Below are 13,550 nucleotides of genomic sequence, written 5' to 3'. Positions count from 1 at the left end.
CGCCGTGCGCTGCATCTGCACGGTGCGGACAGGTACGCTCGCTGATCTCCGCGGCGCCCGCGCCGGTGGGGGTGCTCCGGCTCCGCTGCTCGCGGCTCCCTCCGCGCAGTGCACTGCACACCAACCAAACGCCGTCGCCCCCGTCGGCACCGGGACCCAGTTGCGCGGCGCGTACGTGCTCGGTGGCTTCTCTGGATGGGTTCCGTTCGATCGAAATCGAAACCGGCCGATGGGCCCAGTAGCAATTCAAACTGCGCAAGGATACGGCCCATCAGGAATCTAGAAGTCCAAACCGGCAGACAGTTCGGCCCATGTAGTCTAGTCAGCTGGCTTAAGCAGACACCACTATTCGCTTGAGCTTATCTTAAACTTATCTTTCAAATCTATTAATTATTTAAATAATATTTTTTTTTCTCTTATAACAAAGTAACGAACAGTATTTCCAGCAGCCAAAGGAACATACAGCTTATAAAATTACTGATGGTCAAAATAAACTAAAATCAATAGTTAAACAACTTATTCTGGCCGCACTTATTTTCACCGCTCTCATTTGAACTAAGAAGTACTCTATAAACTAGTCAGATACAGCCTGAGCTTATCAGCCGAATCTATCAGTCATTCAATAATATTTTTTTACTATAAATGAGCCAACAGTGCCATGGCTTATCAGCCAACAGTCTCTACTTTTACTTCATTTTTTTTGCGAGTGTACTTTTACTTCATTTGTATAGCTTATTTGGGAAATGCTTTCCAGCAAATAAGGTTAATGATCCGAGTAACAAAACTAAAACTGTATATTCGCATGTATCATTTCCTCATTGCCGTTTCACTTGCCAATGGGCCCAGTAAATAAAGGTAAAGAGGAGACCACACACCAGAAGCAGTAGTGCCTGACCATCTTCTCCATGTCTCACAACCACACGCCCGTCCAAGAGAGCCCGGTTCACATGCGCTTGTTCGCTTCCGCCTCACCGCCCCGCCTCCTTCTCTCTCCTTCTATCTCCAATCTGGACTACTCCATTGCCCCCTTCGACTATTCCGAGCTAGCCCATGGCCGCAATGGCGAGCAGCAGCCCCATGGCGGTGATGGCGACTCCGGCCGCCGTGCTCCTGGCGGCGCTGGTGCTGATGATGCTCAGTGGCGCGGAGGCCAAGTTTCTGCGGCCCAACAACATCACCGTCGTTGGCTCCGTGTACTGCGACGCCTGCTCCAACAATACCTTCTCCAAGCATAGCTTCTTCTTGAAAGGTGAGTGCAGATGCTATCAGTTATGCAGTTTCTGCATTGACATTAACGGCCTTGATCGTTGCCTCGTGCATTGCTTTTTTTACCCCCAATAATGGTAGCAACTTTTTTTTAAAAAACAAAAGATGCTGCATTGTAGCAGAAGACTGCTTAGCTCTGAAATGTGCTAGAGAAACATTTTTTTACATCAGATTGTTCATTCCGTGCTGTTCTCTGCTGTAGATTTACATGTTCTTACATTGGCACATTTTAGGAGGATCAGTATCTTTTTCCTGTCCTCTTTTTCTTTTACAATTTTTTCTTTTTTTAATAAGCAACAAGAAACTGATACGCAAGTGTGCTGAGTTGTTCAAGTGTTACAGTGCCCTTTAGTTATCAGCATTGCCACAAGAAAATTTTCAATGTACTGAGGAGGTAATAAACATTTTGGTATCCATCTGCTATGTGGCTAAATCAGGACAAACTTGGTTTGACAAATATGGGCATATGACTTGTTCTTTGGTTTGGCTCATTTCTGCCTCCACTCTCATAAGGGCAATTGTAGTTTAGCTTTTGGGCTTTTGGCTCATCCTTTGTACAGGGTGTTTCGGTAACCGAAGTTTCCTCCCAGGCCCACTTGAAGATTATTGGCATACGTGTCTCTCATAAAAATTGTCAATTCCCCAATTACTTCAGTTACCTGGATGAGCTCATTTGCCATTGCGATGTAGTACAAGTAGAAGTAGAGATCGAATTCACAGTTTTGTTTTGTTTTTCAGTGACAAGCACCGTCACTCTTCATTGCGTATTTACTTCATCTATTCTGAACATCATGAGTTCCCCGAATTCATTATGCACTGGGATTTATAGATAATACTGCCTCGAGCTGAAATGTGCCTCACTGAGTAATTGGGTTTTATACCAGTCACCAATCACCATAGACTAGAGACCTTCAGAATTCAGACATTCAGTACATTTGTGCATATGAATTGTCATCAAAGCCTGGCGTGCCTATGACCAGAAGTTCTGCACTAGATTGCCAACGCCTCACCTCAGATTCTGGAAGCCCAGCTGGCACCATGGCTTCATCTTTACATTTAACTAAACATTGTACTAATAAGCCCATGTAATCAGTAATCCAATTGTTCACTTTTAGATTCTATATAGATACATATAAACTCTAATAAATCTCTGTTTTTTGGAAGGAAAACAATAGAATCAGTGGTGAATTTTACACTTTGTGGCCATGGCGTGGTTTTCAGTTTTGTATGTGCTCAGAAGGAATGCCGATTATGCACGTATTCTACTGTTACCATCCCTGATTTCTGAGTATCTGTCAATAATTAGCTCAAAACATTATTGGGCTGACGGTGATAAATGGTGCGTGCAGGAGCCAAGGTGCTGATCAAGTGCAGCTTCAAGGTGAACTCGACGTCGTCCGAGGAGCTGTCCCTGGAAGCGGAGCGCACCACCGACCAGCACGGCGTGTACAAGCTGGACGTGCCCCCCGTGGACGGCTTCGAGTGCCGCGAGGGCCACGAGGTCCGGTCGGCGTGCCGCGCCACTCTGGTCCGGAGCTCCTCCGCCGCCTGCAACGTCCCGGGCCTCGGCGACTCCACGCAGCACATCGCGCTCCGCTCCCGCGCCACCAGCGCCTGCTTCCTCAACCTCAACGCGCTCAACTTCCGCCCCGCCAAACGGGACGGCGCGCTCTGCCACGGCCACGGTCACGGGGACGACGGGGGCGACGCGTTCGGCTCCTCGCTTTTCTTCTGGCCGTTCTTGCCGCTCTTCTGGCCACCGTTCCGGGTCCCGGGCGGCGGCGCCGGCGGGACGGTGTCGTTCCCGTGGCCGTTCCCGGTGCCGGACTGGCTCGTGCCGTTCCTGCGGCCACCGTTCTTGCCATTCCCGCTCTACGAGCCGGCGCCGGCGCCACCGCCGCCGTTCTACCGCTTCCCGCCTTCCCAAGAACCGGCCTCTCGGCCTTGAAATCCATGAGCGAAGAAGCTTTGTCAATATATGAGATGTTTTAGCCTTCTTTGCCAAGATTTTTTTTAGATTCTCTGTATTAGTGATGAGAAACTGATGATCAGAGGTCGTGTGATATTTGGTCCCATCCCATGTTAGTTTGACCTCCGTGCCACACGTAACTGATGCTAGTGCTGGTGCTGCCATCTAGTTCATTGTGCTCATGAACTGATGAACATGTGGTCTGATATTTAGTAGTGGCAAACTGGCAAAGGTACTTGTTAGCCCTTGTTTAGTTTTCTCCAAAACTCAAAAACTTTTTAAGATTTTCCGTCACATTAAATCTTGCAGCACATGCATAGAGCATTAAGGCCTTGTTTACTTCCCTAAATATTTTTGCAAAATGTTTCAGATTCCACGTCACATCGAATCTTGCGGCACATGCATAGAGCATTAAATAAAGATAAAAAAGATAACTAATTACACAGTTTGCATGTAATTTGAGAGACGAATCTTTTGGGCCTAGTTAGCCTATGATTAGACAATATTTATCAAATACAAACGAAAGTGCTACTGTTCACATTTTGCAATTTTTTTTGCAAGTAAACAAGGCCTAAATATAGATGAAAAAAAAACTAATTACACAGTTTACCTGCGAGACGAATCTTTTAAGTCTAGTTAGTCCATGGTTCGACAATAATTGTCAAATACAAACGAAAATGCTACAATACTCAAAATACAAGGCCTTTAGATCTTCTATTTGAAGGTTCAGCCAAAAAAAACAGCACCTCTTCCAACATATCTTTGAGTTGAAATTTGACTTTTGTCTCCAACCTATAACTTGGGCTTTTATTTGAGCTACCTAGCACTAATTTTCATAAGTATGCACCACCACCACTTGCTAGACTTAAACTTAACTAGGTCAGGCTACCCATTCATACCACATTTATAGTACGGCCAAAGAAAAAACAAAGATCTTCATTAATCTAAGTATCCCTCAACACCATTCACACTTTAGAGCTAGTTGATCCTTAATCTTCACGCTCATCTTTTGAGGACCCAAATGAATACCATCAATAAGGACATGAAAACCATGTTTGCACAATCAATTAACATCATTTGTGACCTCATTAAAGTAATGCCGCTGCAAAGCACACATTGGTCGCAATGATTGTCTCATCGTTAATTGCTAAAACCGACTTAGGGGTCTAGATGCTTTCAGTTTGGATTAGTTTTTAAGGATTTTAAAGCAAATATGATATTTAGGAATTAGAAAAGTTAAGTTTGTATATTTGTATTCATTAAACCCAATATTTAATTCGTAATATTAGCTTCATAATTTGGTAAAACGCCAAGTTCATATTTGTTTTATCCATTGACATAAAATCTAGAACAATATAATTCAAAAGTAGGAAAAAATAGAGTTATATTTTAATTCATTGACATCTTGTTAAAATACTAACATGATAATTGTTCCATATAATGATTTTAATGTTTTCATTGACATTAGTTGTAAGATAACATTAAACAATGCTTGTTTAACAAATTGGTTTTGATATATACTCGCTAGTAAATAAGAAAGACCATTATTTAGCTCTAGAAGTGGAAAAGAATCAAAATTTATCATGGAAGGTATAGGATATCTGAGTTCTCATTACATATATTTATGTTTTTAAAGTGCAAATCCAATTCCTATCAAATCCATTTCCATTGTCGAGATGAGCATCTTTGAAGACTGAATTGACAAATACTTGAGAGTGAGGATCAACGGGAATGTCGCCTACCACTTAAAGCATAATGTTGTTAAATCATGAAATATTCGCTCCCACAAGGAGTTAAACTCTGAACTTAGGTGCCACTAAGACTCTTGTAACCACTAAACTATAGGCCCTTTCACTGGCTAAGTTTCAACTTGATAGACAGAGAAAACTGTTACAAATTGGAGTGACAAAAGTTTGGATTCATAAAGTAACTGCAAATGAGCTGCAATAAGAAATGACATAGCTCAAGAAAAGGTTTCAAGTAAGCATATATTGAATGCACTACTGCAGTTGAAAAGGGAAAACTATGAATATAGGTCGGCAAACATATATGGAAAATTGAGAAGAAAGTTCGATTATTTAATATTTATTATTATGCTTGACAATACTCACACATGAACAAGGTGTACTGTCAACTGTCAAAGGGCCATCCTGTTTCTGTTTGGATCAGTTCATACTGATGGCGTGTGGCCGTTGGGTCATGGGTGTACAGTGTACACACAAAGCGGGGTATATGATTGGTGTGGATTCTGCAATGGAGTTATGGAACTACAAAAGTCTGGTTCGTCGCCGTGCCAAAAGCAGGGGCGTTACCCAATGCGCATGTGACACGGGGTAGGTACAAGTGACACCGTTGTAACCGATTGCTGAACATGAGAAGTTCATCAGGATTGTTACCTCTCTTGTCTTGTCTTTTCTCCCGGACTCGAACATGGTACCTACGGCAGGCACGAATATGCATGATGCTGGAGCAGCCAAACTCACGCCTTGTTTAGTTCACCCCAGAACCAAAATTTTTTCAAAATTTTCTATCAAATTAAATCTTACGGCACATTAATCAAGCAGTAAATATAGATAAAAACAAAAACTAATTACACAGTTCGTCTGTAAATCGCGAGACGAATCTTTTAAACCTAGTTAATCTATGATTAGATAATGTTTGTCAAATAAAAACAAAATTGCTACAGAATCAAAATCTAAAAAAATTTCACATGTAAATAAAGCCTCAGTGCAATCTTTCCCGTACGCGTGAATAATGCAATTGAAATGCTCGAAATTAAAAAGAGTACAAGACAGCCAAGAAGACTGAAGGGCTTCAAGAATCATGCCTGCATTTTGGTTCCAGGTGTTGAACGCTGTAGAGTGTGTTGTTGTGTCATGATGAAGCCCAAGGGCTACTGGAACAATAAAACAAATCTGCAAGAAGGAAGCTGACGTTTTGGAGCGTTTTGTTGCGTTGGTGAATCAGAGAAGGCAGACGGTTGCTAATTAAGCTAAACAACCCTTTGTGTGGTTGGGGAGTTCGACACCTCCAAACTAATTGCAATCATGCACACACAGCGTCAGAGAGGTTCAAATCTGGCTCTAAATCTACTGCATTATTATAGCGCTGACGCCATGAACTGGCCCCGGCCTCTCGAGAGTCGGCCATGCTTGATGTCATGACTCATACTCATGCGTTGCATGGATTATCTCCGGCTCCGGCTCCTGCTGCAGTTGTTTACCCTTCCAAAACAGCCAAACCGTACCCTAACAATTGTAATATATATGCACGTACTACGCGCTACAAGTCGAAGTGTGCAATTCTATATGCAATTATTGTGTACATGTACTAAACAAGTATAGAGCCTCCCTCTCTCTCTCATGGAGCCCCTAGTAGCTAATCTTATATAAAAACAGCCTCTTGATCAAGACCCTTTCTCTCTCTAGGTTCACTAAACATCTTGTCTCTACGTATATATATTCCTCTCACGCACCTTCCTCATCCTTGTGACCACTAACATTGATTTCACCTTTTGCTAGCTGTAGCTTTGCTAAGTAGCCAGGTGCTCAAGTCTTGTGATTGACGCGTGCCCACTATACCATGCCGGAGAAAGGAAGGAAGCCGGCGGGGCTCATCATGAAGACGCTGGACCGGTGCCGCAGCGCGCGGAGGAGCAAGCCGGCGCCGGCGCCGGAGGGGTGCTTCACGGTGTGCGTCGGCGCGGGGCGGCAGCGCTTCATGGTCCGGACGGAGTGCGTGAACCACCCGCTGTTCCGGGCGCTGCTGGAGGAGGCCGAGGAGGTGTTCGGGTACGCGGCCGCCGGCCCGCTCGCGCTGCCGTGCGACGCCGACGCCTTCGTGCGGGTGCTGGAGCAGATCGAGGAGGAGGACGCGGCTGGCCAGGCGGCGGCGACGACCGTGGCGAGGTGCGGCCTTGTCAGGGGCCACTCCGCGTACGGCCGGCTGCTCGTCCCCGCCCGGCCTCTCCTCGTCGGCCGGTCCTAGCATAGCTAGGAGGTCAGGTGACGACGGTGCTTGATCTCACGCCGATCTGCACGGGAGATGAGTATAGTCTTGTGTACTGAATACTGATATGAATCGTGTGCAAAACCATGTACGTAGATGCCAACCGCCATAGGTGGTTCGTGCGTCGTAGCAGTTGATGAGTTCTTGCGCTCTAGCTTTTGTTGAGGAGTGCTTAAGTAATCTTGACATGTTTATGGCAATTGGCATATATATTGGTGGTATATATGATGTACTATGTTTGTGCCCTCACATGAAGAATTTGTTAGTGACAAATTCATTTCGATGAAGAATTTGTTAGCCATGAGGAACATGTTGAACATTCCAAGAGCCTAGAAGTAGAAATGCTACGTCCTGTAGAGCAAGGCTACAATGCTGTTATCAATTTGTCAAAATAGAGGATTATGTCTCATCTTAAAAGGAGTCAATATTTTAAACATTGCATTACTTTGAACTTTTTATATTAATTTAGAGAGAGGAAATGAATTCAAGTTGTATACTACATTCTTGGTGTTTTGACCGAGGAAAAATGGGAATGGTAAAAAGTCTCCTAAAATTCAAGGCTTAGGGCCTGTTTGGTTCCCTGCATCCGGCTGAAGCCGGAGACTGTTTGGTTGCCTGCTCGCCTGGTTGAGCCAGGCTCTATGCATGCAGCAGCCATCCCCGCAGCCAGGCTCCACAGAAACGAGCAAATCGGCCGTTCTTAGCGAGCCTGGTTGGCTGGATGCAGCTGTTTCTTTCCTAATGATGGTATTAGTGTATGATTAGTGAATATTAAGCGATATAAGATGTTTTAAAGATGTTTAACACGTAGTTAGATAAAATAAGTACTTTAGAAGTGTATTTTCATAAAATAAAAATCATAATCATAACCTTATAATATTTTTTATCTCATACGACATATCTTCGGACAAGCAACCAAACAACATTTTTTTTCAGTCAGGTTAAGTCGATACACTAAACCAAACACAGCAGGTTGCATGGACTTGGCCTGTCTTATGTGAGCCTGGCTCCCATATACCAACCAGGCTCTAGTAGTAAGCGAACCAAACAGCCCCTTAGTTGGCTGGACGCCCAGGGCCTGCTAGGCAGGTTTCCCAATTGCTAGGCAGGTTTCTCGGACCGTCCAGAGTTTGCTTTGTTACAATCACAAACAGCTTCATTTGATTTCACCTGATTTGGTTGCTTCATTCTGATAAGTCCTAGATGCCCCAATTCTAGTTTTCTTTGATTCTTGTTACATACTTAATAACAACAAAATATTAGAGCATCAGTTCATCATTTTCACAAAAAGTTTACAAATAAAAATAGCAATATGAACTGATTATTCTTCAAAAAATTTACATCCATTCTGAGTACACCCTGTTCGCTTCAGCTTATCAGCCAAATTCTGTCAGCCATCCCGTTGTGTTTTTCTCTCACAACAAATCAGCGGATAACCATCCCATAGTGTTTTTCTCTCACAATAAATCATCGGACGGTACTTTCAACCATGACTTTTCAGACAAGCTAACGGGGCTGTACCTATTTAGTTATACAATACCATATTGACATAATTAGATAAAATATAGGTGACACTCTTTGAACATCCAAAGACAAACATAGAATTGTCATTTTGGTAAATTGTCTCCAATGTCTTTAATACATGTAATACAACATAGTTTGTCAATTTTCAAGCTCAATTAATCAAACGTCATGGAAAAACTAGAGGCATTAAGTTTAGAGATGTAAAAAAAGTATTATCTTTGCAATTGTAACTTGTAAGAGACATATTTTCACTACATCAAGATAGGAGAATAATATGGAGATATGGACCTTGATACAGTTGCTTCATCATTGTCTTTCTAAATTAATTTTGTTTAAATTATTACCCATCATCCTTTGGAGCACTTGGACCGCCAGTGAAATAGCATCAACTTAAAATTTGAGGAGATGCTCCCTTCATCATTTTTAATATTGAATCTTCTGGAGTCAAAAGGTTGGTGGATGCTCGGAGACACCTTGTTTTGTTAGCTATAGCTCCATCAAAAAGCTAAAGGAAGACTATGTAAAATAGCTTTTTTGGTAACAATGCGGGCATAATTCAGTTTATGATTACCTCAGCAGCTGCACAGAAAATGTTTTAGGAAGAGAAAGCAAGAGAAACAGGGCAGTATGAAAGATGTCAATGCATAATAAAATAATATTGCTTCTAAGAAGTTACACCTCTAATAATGGAATAACAAAAAAATATATAGCTGTCTACAAATTTCTTTTTGGGGAAGAACCTGTCAATTGAACCACAAAGTCAACATACATAAGCTTGAAGGAGATGTTATGCCCTGGTCGCTTGAACATATCGACACTACTTTTCAGTCATGACATAGTTTTTTTTCACAATAAATTCACACCACAGATGCAGTTTTGCAGACAAGTAGGCCACACTCAGGTTGACTTTTGGTAATAAACACAACAAAAGACTAGAGACTCCCTGCAACACATACTCTTAATATAAACTAGAGTCTAAGAAAATTATATTTTCTATTTTATGATTTCTCTATGTTTTACTATGATTTTTCAAAGATTCATCCAATAAATAAATAAAATAATAGGACAAAACCTTTATAGCAAAAACTTTGTACTAAAGCATACCATATTATATGTTTACTATGTAGATCTACCTATGTGGACTCCAAAAAAATAGATTTTCAATTTTTTAATTTTTCTGTGATTTACTATGATTTTTCAAAAATTTAGCCGAAATAATTAAAAATAAAAAGACAAACCAACGTTACTGTAGCAAACCACTATTTACTGTAGCAAAAATGCCTTGAAAACCGCTCCAGAGATGTAAAATACATGGTTTGAAAAGTTAAATGAGGTGATTTATCCGGTTTTAGAATGGAGGGGTGAAAAATGGACTTTCGTGAAAGTTGGGAGGCTTTTTCATTTGAAAAATAGACTTTTTCCTATGAAAAATGAAAAGTACCAAACAAATGGGCTCAAACAGAAACCACGAAACCACGGATACAACAAACCACGGCTACAACAAACGGCCCAGACCATAGAGGCCCACCTACCTTTCTCGCGTGGTGCGGCCCAAGTGGCTTCGCCTAAACCCTAATCCCGGCACCGGACGGCCGAGACCGCTTGCTTCTCCACTTCGCATCCGACGGCCAGGGCGCGTCCAGCTCGGCGCGAGTCAGCCTTTATAGAACCACCTCTCCGCTTCCAGGCGCCAGTCGCCGCCGCCTCCCCCTCCCTCGCGTCGCCGTCGTCTCCCGTTCGGAACGCCAAGCTCCCATCCGGCGAAATGGTGCGTGCGGTCTCGCCGCCTATCTTCTGCTTGTGCTTTCGGATTCCCATTGATCCAATCTCTTCCACGTGGAAAAAACCTGGGGTTTTTCGGATATTCTTCGGTTATATTTCAATCTTGTTTCGTGGATCTTGGGCGCACATGCTTATGATGCTTATGTTCTTGTAATTTTCGGATGTTAACTTGCTGCATATCTGCGTATGATTCATGTAATGTGCTAAGAGTTCGACTTACAAATCTGCAGGCCCCGAAGCGAGGTGGCAGGGCGCCTGTGCCGGCCAAGAAGAAGACGGTATGTATTGCGCTTTCCCGCGTTCTTGCTCGAGATGCGTGCGGCGCCATGGCTGGAATGCGTGGTCTGACTGTGTTGGGTCTGGCTGGGTGCAGGATAAAGTGGTGAACCCTCTGTTCGAGAAGAGGCCGAAGCAGTTCGGCATCGGCGGCGCGTTGCCGCCCAAGAAGGACCTGCACCGGTTCGTCAAGTGGCCCAAGGTCGTGCGCATCCAGCGCCAGCGCCGCATCCTCAAGCAGCGCCTCAAGGTGCCACCGGCGCTCAACCAGTTCACCCGCACCCTCGACAAGAACCTCGGTATGAACAGAACTTATTCGTCCTGTTTACTGAGAGTGCTAGGTTTCTAAGAAATAGTAGAAGTATCGCCTTCAATTGCAAGGTCTTGATTTGTTGTAGAAACCTGTTCTATTTCACTTGCACAGTAGATTAATAACCAACTGTTTGATGTATGCAAATATACATTATAAGTTCCAGGTACTGTTGTCTTGCATTATTTTCGCCATAGTGCATTAGGCTTGCCATTTACATGTTTGTGAACCTTAATTAGGCCGAGGCTTTCCAAGAGTTTTTTAGGGTCGGGCCTCTCATCAGTGTGCCTAAATTCATCAGTGTTACATTGTGACATAATAGTGGCTAGAGCATGTCTAGTCATGCTTCTGATATTCACCTGTAAACATGATCGAACACCATCCTGCTAAAATTAGTGGATAAGCATTCATCTAATTTACTGAAAGACTAAAGAATGATGTATTACCATGTCACCTATCAGGGTAACTGATAAGACACTGAATGCACTCATGTGTTCTTGATTAAGTTAACTGGCTGCTACGTTAGAACTATGCAGTTACTTGAATTACACCTTATCTGTTTTCTTCATTCTATAATGGTATAAGCTACCTATTCATTTGTCAATGTATATTATGGTGTTGAAAATTTATGATGTGAAATGTTTGCAGCTACCAACCTTTTCAAGATGCTTCTCAAATACCGGCCTGAAGACAAGGCTGCCAAGAAGGAGAGGCTTCTGAAGAGGGCTCAGGCTGAGACTGAAGGAAAAACTGTTGAAGCCAAGAAACCAATTGTTGTTAAGTATGGCCTTAACCATGTGACTTACCTCATTGAGCAGGTATGACTTGGCACTTCTTTGTTTCATGACTTCAATACTGGGTGTAGTCACTATGCAATACTTTTGTGGCAACTTCAATGGTAATTAACTGAATGTATGAATTTGTGCAGAACAAGGCTCAGCTTGTTGTCATCGCTCATGATGTGGATCCGATTGAACTGGTTGTGTGGCTTCCAGCCCTGTGCAGGAAGATGGAGGTCCCTTACTGCATTGTTAAAGGAAAGGCTCGCCTTGGATCGGTATGTTTCACACCCATGCTGTTCTGAACTTGCTACATCTATTGTGGTATCTGTTCTGAACTTGCTATATCTATCGTGGTATCTGAAACAATAAGGCTGACTCTGGTATTAATCGTATGCAGATTGTTCACAAGAAGACTGCATCAGTCTTGTGTCTGACCACTGTCAAGAACGAGGACAAGCTTGAGTTCAGCAAGATCTTGGAGGCTATTAAGGTATGAAAATATGACATATTGCAGAATAATCTTGATACCCTTTAGTTATGCTTCCCCTGATGAGGTGATTCTGAAAATGCACCCTGCAGGCAAACTTCAACGACAAGTTCGATGAGGTGAGGAAGAAGTGGGGAGGTGGTATCATGGGCTCCAAGTCGCAGGCCAAGACCAAGGCTAGGGAAAAGCTGATCGCCAAGGAGGCTGCTCAGCGGATGACCTAGATTATCCACTTCTGAGTGTGCCCTGTAGTTTGACGCGGAAGAACTGATAATCGTTGTGCACTCGTATTGTGGTTTTCTGAATCAAGTTTCATATGTTTCTGTCCACCAGACCATGTTTAGAAACTTTGCAAGACAGATGTTACAGTGTTTATGCGATGTCTCAGCTAGTATATTATTTTGCGCCCCAGGCAACCTTGTTTTTATTTGCCTAAGATCAACTATAATAGTATCTTTATATCTTTATATATTGATAGAGAGATTTTGTTAATGCCCTATAACAGGTTGTTTAATTATATTTTAAAATATTGCCACCTTTTTATGGTTTCTGCGCAAATGGCTTTTAAAATGAGGATTTAGAGCGAGTTGAAAGGGACTTGCTTAAGCACTGGAAATGTTTTCTTTTCCGAGGACGTATTATGCTGGTGACAACGATCCCGCTCGAAAAAAAAAAATCCCATATGCCCTCCGCAAAATCTTTTGCCGATTAATGAGTTCTTTTTAAATCTTTCGCGTGTGAATGGGGTGGTGTTGCGTTGGCTGGAGCTGGAAACGTGGGACACAGCACATGACACTCTAATGGTTGAAGCAACAGTGTGCCTTAAGGCCGCTGGAGTTTGCTGATTAATATAGCATCTCTCGCATTGAATTGTAAACAAATTCAAAACAATTAGAGGACGCTATCAACTTGTTCTAGAGATCTCGGTCATAGCTAGCTCCTACTTTTGTTTTAATCTTTTGGCTTTTGCTCATGTAACTCATCTGCCCATGAGGCTACTCTGAGGCTACTCAGTTAGCTAAAGTATGAGATTCAAGAGATTCGAGCTAGATGCTAGTATGGGCGGATCGTCTAAATATCGCTGTGGCTCATGATTCAGTTGAGCTATCGTTTATTAGCGAATGTTAAATGAGCCACTAACTGAAC

At 42.8% G+C, this 13,550-nt stretch overlaps 3 protein-coding genes across 3 annotated transcripts; all 3 read left to right on the top strand.

The window, feature by feature from the left end:
* LOC8054793 lies at nucleotides 931–3,517 on the top strand. Its single transcript, XM_002462596.2, has 2 exons — nucleotides 931–1,249; nucleotides 2,616–3,517. Exons 1-2 carry the CDS (start codon nucleotides 1,051–1,053, stop codon nucleotides 3,212–3,214), a joined length of 798 nt encoding a protein of 265 aa, XP_002462641.1. The 5' UTR covers nucleotides 931–1,050; the 3' UTR covers nucleotides 3,215–3,517.
* LOC8054792 (indole-3-acetic acid-induced protein ARG7) lies at nucleotides 6,706–7,516 on the top strand. The gene has a single exon (XM_002462595.2). The coding sequence runs from the start codon at nucleotides 6,818–6,820 to the stop codon at nucleotides 7,220–7,222; it is 405 nt and encodes a 134-aa protein (XP_002462640.1). The 5' UTR covers nucleotides 6,706–6,817; the 3' UTR covers nucleotides 7,223–7,516.
* On the top strand, nucleotides 10,368–12,871 carry LOC8054791 (60S ribosomal protein L7a-1). Its single transcript, XM_002462594.2, has 7 exons — nucleotides 10,368–10,535; nucleotides 10,780–10,827; nucleotides 10,923–11,124; nucleotides 11,784–11,953; nucleotides 12,064–12,192; nucleotides 12,315–12,407; nucleotides 12,497–12,871. The coding sequence occupies exons 1-7, from the start codon at nucleotides 10,533–10,535 to the stop codon at nucleotides 12,626–12,628; spliced, it is 777 nt and encodes a 258-aa protein (XP_002462639.1). The 5' UTR covers nucleotides 10,368–10,532; the 3' UTR covers nucleotides 12,629–12,871.

Source organism: Sorghum bicolor, chromosome 2, assembly GCF_000003195.3.
Source record: "Sorghum bicolor cultivar BTx623 chromosome 2, Sorghum_bicolor_NCBIv3, whole genome shotgun sequence".
In the NCBI taxonomy this organism is placed as follows: Eukaryota; Viridiplantae; Streptophyta; class Magnoliopsida; order Poales; family Poaceae; genus Sorghum; species Sorghum bicolor.
This window is presented reverse-complemented; position numbering and strand designations above follow the sequence as displayed.